At 46.4% G+C, this 8290-nt stretch overlaps 1 protein-coding gene across 1 annotated transcript in view; it reads right to left on the bottom strand.

The window, feature by feature from the left end:
- Positions 1-4129: 4129 nt before the first annotated feature.
- Positions 4130-8290, bottom strand: part of dag1 (dystroglycan 1) — a 26846-nt gene continuing 22685 nt past the window's right edge. The window contains exons 3-4 of the mRNA XM_037490890.2: positions 8116-8290; positions 4130-7777 (exon numbers count right to left, since the gene is read on the bottom strand). The exon at positions 8116-8290 is cut by the window's right edge and continues 287 nt beyond it. Coding sequence (XP_037346787.2) covers positions 5954-7777; positions 8116-8290 — 1999 coding nt within the window. The 3' untranslated portion in view covers positions 4130-5953. The remainder of the gene's footprint in view (positions 7778-8115) is intronic.

Genomic DNA, 8290 nt, shown 5'->3' with positions numbered 1-8290 from the left:
TCACACAAATACACCGAGGCATGAAAACACAAAGAAACACACACGCAGGGAGAACACACTTCCACCTTGGATAGCAGAGCACTGCTTCGCTTGGCATTCTGCAAATGTCAGAAGGATAGTGCTCACAAATTCCACCAGGCACCTGGGAGATTACATTTTATCAACATACAAATGAGCACCGCTTCATACTACACTGGGCACTGTGACAGAATACTAACCGGGGCGGAGATGATAGGGAAATGGCTGTGACATTGAATTGTGTGTGTGTGTGTGTGTATGTGTGAGAGAGCGGTAATAAACCAGTCGAGCTGTGATGTTTGTTTCCCGCGGTGTCAATGTCGTTAAACCTGAAAGGAGAGTAATCCCGCTCACTGGGATTTATCTAACTGTGGTCCAGAGACGTGAGATAACGCCACGTGGCTGGAGGGCCGTGCATGTCATTTATTATTGTTAGGAACACATGATTTACGGCAGTGCAGCCAACCACACGCCTTCAACAAAGCCCCGGGAGTCACCGTTATCGGTTTAAAGTTACACGTGACTTAAATCTCATCTACCACCACCGACACTGGCTTCAGGAAGTCGTTGAGCAGATCGTCCTTCTTCTTCTAAATCATGTGTTCAAATAGCTTTTATAATCAAATAGTGACATGAAACGGAAAGTTCTGGGCTTGCAGGTCATCTCCTGTTGCTATTTGTCCATCAGAACAATCCAGCTACATCCCGGTAAGCTGGACCCTCCACTTCGTCTCAAGGGTCTCACTTCTCAGTACCTTGATCGGTTCGGGAGGAAGTAATAACATGTATTCATTCAATTGTTGTGACGGTCAGGTGGTGTGAAAGTTAATTGGTGGACGTTAATAACAATGTTTGTAGATAGAGGTCAGGCGGAGACGAACCTGCACCGCACCCCCCCCCCCCCCCCTCAAAACGGCGCGTGTCAGCAGGGGGGCCGGCTGGAGCTCGTGAAATATATAAGAGATATTGATGTCAGCTCTTTCACAGGTTTTAACATGCGGTTTTCTTTTTTTTCTTTCACACTATCTGTATATGCGCGCTGTTTGGGGTTTGAGGGGGGGGTATTTATTTTCCCATCAATATGCAAAGTTACCTCTCGGGGGGCTTGATTGCAGCAAAGTGCAGCTCCGGCAGCGAGAGGATGCAGAGCGATGCGGAGAGACGCAGCTCGGCATCTTCCGCCTCTCCCCCCTGTGTGTTCTGATGTATGTGGGATGGCTGATATCCCAAAATAATGCTGATGAGAGCATGTGGTAACTAGAGGTCAGTGTGATTAGCATGATGGAAAAACAGGAGATTAAGGGGATAAACAGACGTGCACATGTTCCTCAGTGAGTGTGCACATTACTTGAGGATGTAAAGTAAAGAAGTATAGAACATGAAAAATGGATTTTGGAGCTGCTGCCGTTACCTAGCAACGGTAATTGAGCTCTCCATCCAATGAGCATCGTTTATTTGCATTTAGCATATTAGCCACAGGTATAATAATGCTGAATCAAACTTACAATAAATAACTAGATCTCTAATATAATTTTTAATGGTGCATTATCATTAGTGCTGAGAGTAATTAAGCCCAAATACTCAAGTAGGCAGAACCTAGATATGATCTATTACACCACAATCAATATGAAAATGAATTATTATTAAAAATAATACCTGAATTATGATACATTTTAGATAACATTTGTTGCAGTATATGAAGGAATTAAACTGAGCTGCAACATTAAAGTAATGAGTAATTGAATAATCAAATGTTATTCATGAGTCATGAGTAGTCGTATTTTGACTTTTGGTACCTTAAGCACATTTTAATGCAGATCATTTTTCCGTTTTAAACTGCTCAAGTAGGTTAAGGGTTTGATTCCCTGTCTGGAAATCCCTTCTGTGAGGAGTTTACATGATGACACATTTGGACATGCGGCTCAGGTGGATCGAGGACCCGAAAGGTCTGAACCCTCGTCTGTCACTGCACGTCAGAGTGACCTCGACAGGTAAAATGTCAGCAGGTGACCCCAACATCATGAGATGATTGACTGACTTCGGACCAAGTAGTTCTACACAGAAACAGTCTGTCAGAATGTTTATTTCATTACTGTAAAAGAAGTGGCATTCTCAAAAATTCACACGCAAACACACTCGAGATAATGTGTTTGAAGAAGACCAATTAGGAGGAGAGAAAGAGACGTGTTTCAGTAGAAAAACATACAACAACTGGTGGTTTGTAAAGCAAGAGGGGGCGTGGGAGCTGGTTGCAGAGGAGGGGGACGGGGGGAGGGGGCGGGGGCACTCAAAGGGAAGGAGAGAGAGGGAGAAACTCACACACCTCAGTTGGAGGACACGAGGTCATCAACACTCACGGTGACAGGATGAGTGATTGGAGTGGAGCTTGAAGCACAGTGGCCTCCACGAAAACCGTTGGGAATCAGACTCAGAGTGCGTGTCTGTCCACACGTCCCCGGCACCCGGTGGACGGACAAGCGGACGGACAAACACCCAAAGAGACATTCAAGGCCGGGGGAATGACGGACACTCCCCTCCTCGAATGCTAGGTTTGAGCTGGAAGGAAGTGCCGTTCTCCATCTTAGTCCCAGCCTCAAGACTTCTCCAATACACCGTGATGCTCGTTGAGGAAATGATGGTCCATGTGGTCAAACACACTGTAAAGAGGGGGGGGATGCTTTAGGGCGGGGTTGAGTCTAATTTTATACATACATACTCCTTACATGAGTTGGACATACCCAATAACTTTTTAAGTTAAGTTTAATTTGTTGACTTGTTAAGAGTAACATTTTCAGAGATCTCTTTGTAGCACTTTTATATGAATATATAGTATATTCCCACAATGCTTTCATAAGAGAGGTGACGTATAACTGAATCTCCTCAGTATAAACCTTCCAGTTTTCTCCATCAGAATTCATGTCGATATCCATGTAGCGTCTAAGAATAGGAAGCCTGCACTTTAGCACTGGAATGCAGGCTGATAATTGATGCCACTCTGGGGCTTCTATTCTGGGAAGTACTCCTATTTATCAAGTATAGTTCCGCTATTCTTAGAGGCTTCATGAAGTACCAACCACGGCCTCTCCATTCCCGAGTACCTTACATAAACTTTGCCTTTTGTTAACTGGGACAACCGGCTGCCATCGCTCGGTGTGTACAGCAACGCGAAAGGATTCGCCATCGGGGTCGGACTATTTTATCCTCCTGCGACGGGACGCAGACAAAGAGGCTCCACAAATCACTTTCCTGTGATAGATTGAGCTTGTCTGGTGCTTTGAAGGCGACTGATTAAGGCCCCGGGGAAAAAAATGCAACCTCAGCAGATTTTTAATCTACCACAATCCTCCAATCAGATTTTTCCAGCACATTTGAGATGAGAATGTGCTTGTACAATCCTAAAGTTACTGGACGAGTTCCGGTCTACGGGGTAGGGGCTACGTACAGTGAATTTTTATTATGTATATTTACTTCCATAATACTTATTATCATGACAGTGTTGATCGAACCCCCTGTGCCTCTGAATGACATCTCATCTCAAATCAGACCAACATTGGTCCTCCATTCATCTTTTATCAGTTTCAGCAACTAGCAGCGTCTTGGTAACGCACTCGTCGTAAACCGTCAACCGCCTAACCCCCCCCCCAAATTAAACCCCGGCACGGACTATCCCGGACGGGCAACAGATGCTGGCCAAATTGTTGACATGGAATCAATACTGGGAGCAATCAATGCAAACGATGGGTCGGCGGTGTGTGCAGAGACCGATGGGCTGAGAGAGTGTTTTTACAGCAGAGCCTTTTTTTTAATGGGTAGAGCTTTCAAACTGCACAGGCCAACCAGTCACTCAATAGCAGAATAATTTAGGGGACGGCACAGTGACCGTTTGAGCAAGCCCACAGGCCGTTGACGGTTGCCAGGCAGCAGGGCGAAACATCTAAAGGACCTCAGACATATTGATTTGTCCATTCAACGCGAAGCAGGAGAAGTGGAAAAGTGACATGATCAAAAGCCTCATCGATGAACATCAGTCAGGTTTTGATAATAGAAACAACTCAGAGCAGAACCAGCAAGAAGGTGAAACTCCGATACATAAATGAAGGAGGTTGACCTTTTTCTTTTTTTAATCGTACCAGTTGGTTTTATTTTGACAATGCACACTTCATAAGCAAAAAAGCCTTGGCATCCTGCAAAAAAACCAACAATATTATGACAATACGAGTCACTCGCTCGAGCTGCATCAACCAGCCCCTGAGCGGCCTGCGTCTTACATCCTTATTGCAAAGGGTCACTTTCAGTTGAAACTCATTAGCAAACTTAAAAGGACATACAAATAAAATCTGTGATAACATAAAGTATGTCCGTCTTTGTATAGTGGGTAATACATTTTGATGTACACACGACAAAATAAAAACACTTGAAAATGTGACCCATGAGGAAAGAAAAAGAAAGTGTACATAATTGAATTATATTTGAACTTCTAGGCTAAGATTTTACAAATCACAGAAGACTAATCATTAATCATGTTTTCTTTTAATAATCAAAAACAATTTGAGGCTGTATCAAAAACTTGGTAAAAAATTAGAAGGAGATTTTCAGAGATAATTGCTGGAAATTCTCTCTTTTGAATGTCTGCCTCATTTGTCTCCTCTGTGACCTCTAAAATGTGAGAATCTCTACCGTCTCATGGCACTCAGAGCTCCTCTTCCGAACGGGGAAGAAGGACCGCCTCATTTCACATAAAAAAATAATCATCTCTGGTTAGAAATAACCTGGAGGTGTCCTTTTCCTGTCCGGGCACAGAAAGGGCCGACATGGCATTTCACTTTTACCCTCGTAGTTCTGTTGACCGAGTAAAGGTCCACATCATCTGCATAAAATCACACCTTTGGCCTCCAAATCTGAACCAAACGTAGCATTTACAAGTTAGATAATTATGTACCGCAACCCATATGGTTTTATTGGGGTACAAGTCCGATTTTCATCTAAAGACCTGTAATTGTGATACGGGAACAGGAATAAAGAATTCCTTCAGGTTATTTCAGCGAGGCAGTCCCTTTCCTCCCACCTGCTTCATCACCAAAAAAATATAACAAAATCTATCAGAACATCTTCCAGATAAACAGTGAATTTTAAAACCAATGAAAGAAACAAATTATTTATTATTCATCTCTAAATCTTTTTTTAGGCTACCTTGTGATTCTCATCTTTACTAGACATTGTGAATAAGGATACAGACAGTGTTAAAAGGCAAACTGTATTGGATCTGAATAAACACAACCGCTCATTCACACACACACAAACACACACACACACACACACACACACACTCACATCTTGGCCTCCCATTCTCTTGTCGTCTGCAGGGGTGTTTTGAGATCCTTGTGTTAGCGGTTTGTTTGTTTTCATTTTCAGAGAATCTCAATCCTCCTCATTAAAAAACTTGAATAGTTGCTTGCTGTGGTCTGGTGGCAGTTCACTCAACACAAAGAAGAGTTGTTAGGCAAACGTTCAGTCCAGAAAAGAAAAAAAAGAAAAGTAATCTTGGGATTGATGGAAAAACTGAATAAAAGCGAAAAAGACTAAAAAAAAAAAAGAACTTGCCTCCCGAATGTCGCTTGTGACCATTTGGTCGAGCCGAAAGCCGATGTGACGAGAGTTAGTTTGTCTTAGGCCACTGTGTAGCTGGGCTACCACTAAATCAGTAGTCCCTCCCAGCTGCATCAACAAACCATCCCATGAGTAAACTGTAAAAAACAAAAAACACCCAACTCATCACAGTCCCCCCCCCCCAAACCAAAGTCCCCTGTAGCGGTTTTGTACTTTAGCACCTCTTGTCATCTCTCCCATGTCCAGACAGACAAACACCAGAATGGAAACCGTCAGAGTTTCTCAGGCGTCCTGTCCTCCCCCCTTAGAGGGGAGGGTGGAATAAGTCTTAGGGGGGCACGTAGGGAGGTGGAGATCTGTAGGGAGTCATGTTCTTGGGACGGGAGCCTTTGCCCTCCATGGGAGTGGTGAAGGGAGGCGGTGGTTGGTAGGGGGGTGCATTGGGGTCCTCGTCCCGCAGGGCTGTGTACTCCCCCAGCAACTCCTGGTTGAGGGGGGTGGTCTCTGGCGTGGCCATGTTGGGGTACTCGGGCGGTGGAAGTGGGGGCTTCTCTTCCTGCAAAATCAGGGGCATACTGGAAGATGGAGGCGGCTTAGAGTCATCAAGTTCATCCGCAAAGATAATGGGAACACCCTTTTTGATGAAGGTGGCCTGGTCCTCGATGGTCAACTTGCCCTTCCGCTTCTTCCTGTAGCAGATCATGGCGATGATGCCCGCCATCAGCAAGATCGCTGCCACCACCACGGCGGGAATCACCGTGTGGAGATAGACGTCGTCTGTGCTCTGACGGCCCGTTCCCAGAGCCGGCGTGACTGCGGCGGGTTCTGGGATATCAATGTCTCCCGGTGGGATGAAGGAATATGTCCTGCAGCTGGCCCTTCCTTTGGCCGTGACGTCTAGCGGTCTGAACTCAGGCTCCAGAGAGTGCCTGAAGGTCTGCGAGGGCTTTCCGTCAGCACTGGCGAGCGTCCTGCTCATGGCCGTGAGCTGTTCTTTCGGACACGGGTGCTTGGGTAGGCTGGTGTTGGTCCACTCCACCACAATGGACCCTTTGCTTATATTTCGAAGACTGACTGCACTGGTGTTGCGGTCTCCAAGTGCATAGGCCAGCTTCTTTACTAGTAGGATCTTCTTGTGGATGTCATTAGTTATCGAACGTGGATCGCCTTCGAATCGGGCCGTGAAGATGACAGGGCTCTTGTCATTGATGGGCCAGCGGTTTACGCGAACCTCGAAAGCGTCAATAGCATTCAGGCCACCTTTGTCAGTCGCCTGCATGAAGAATTCGTGTTTCCCCACGTGTTGGACATCAGGCAAGCCGAAGAGAAGCTGACTGGTGGTGTTGAACTGAATCCAGGAGACCTCCCCGACCGGTTCATTGTGGTTCTGTCTCAAAGTTAAACGCAGCTTGTCAGTGGTTCCATCCTCTTTGTCAAAGAAGGTGTCAGATGGGATCTTGACCTCAAAGTAGGTGCCAACCAATGCATTGACCTGGTCAATCGGGTTGCGCAGGACAGGCTTCTCGTTGGATGGGCCAACAACGACGGCAGGTGATGGTGTGGTGCGCCTGGCCGGCTTGGCCGTGGAGGTCTTTGGCTCTTTGGTCAAAGGTGTGGTTTTGGGTCTCTTGGGTTTCTTGGTGGTTTTTGGAGTTGGTGGCACTGTGGCAGTGGCCTCCACATGTGTATGCCAGGTCAAGGTTGGCTGAATAGCAATGGTGCTGGTGGTCTCCACAACCCTCGTTGGCTGAGGCGGTCCCAGAGTTGGGGTGTGGTTAATAGGGTCATGGATTTTGATCGTCGGCTTGCCCGGTAGGGGAACTGGGTCCCTCATAGGGGGAGCAGAGCTTTCGGTTGGTGCGGCAATAGAAGGCGAGGACAGGGTTGGAATGATCCTCACTGGAGGCTCCACTATGGTCGTTGGAGGAACAGCTGTGAGCACAGGGGTTGGCGTGTTGTTTAACTGGCGCCTCACCCGCTTCGGGATGTGGGGTTTTTTGTTTGCGATGTGCCACCCCACCACCGGGTAGCCCAGCTTGGCAGACATCGTCCCTTCCTTTGCAGGACACTGGACGCTGCTGATATTTGGGACTGTGCTCTGATCCAGTGAGCAGCCGAGCTTCCAGGACAACAGAGCACCGTTCTCCACCACCTAAGGACACATTTACAAGTGTTGGTTTAATTACGGAGCTACTGACATGAAATGCAACATTCACTGACCTATAAAACCACACCTTCATTAATGTGGTTGCCACCTTTTGGTCTATTAGTTGACTAATTGGCTTTGGTATTTACAAACCTTTTTTAGCTGATTTATCACTTCAGCCTGAATGACTAATTTCCTGGAAACTCAGGAGCAGACCGGATTCCATGTGTTTTTTTACACATCTATTAAAACAACTCCACAAAATCTTCAGACTGCCTTTCATTGGTCAAAGAAGTTGTGCGAAATCAGTCTCGTTCATCAAATACTTGCACACTTGCACTCACCTTTTTGGCATTCCCCGGCCCGGCCATGAATGCGGACATGTCGAACAGCCGGTTGTTCACCACAGGAAGAATCTTCATGTGCTGGAGCCCCACGCCGGAGAAGCTCTTCATGTGATCCAGGAGCTCCACCCTCTGCTCCGAGGTCATCTTGGTCAAATCGGCGTCCAGGATCACG

The sequence above is a fragment of the Pungitius pungitius genome, chromosome 8 (genome assembly GCF_949316345.1).
Source record: "Pungitius pungitius chromosome 8, fPunPun2.1, whole genome shotgun sequence".
Classification (NCBI taxonomy): Eukaryota; Metazoa; Chordata; class Actinopteri; order Perciformes; family Gasterosteidae; genus Pungitius; species Pungitius pungitius.
The sequence above is the reverse complement of the archived record's forward strand: the minus strand, read 5'-3'. Positions and strand labels throughout refer to the sequence as shown.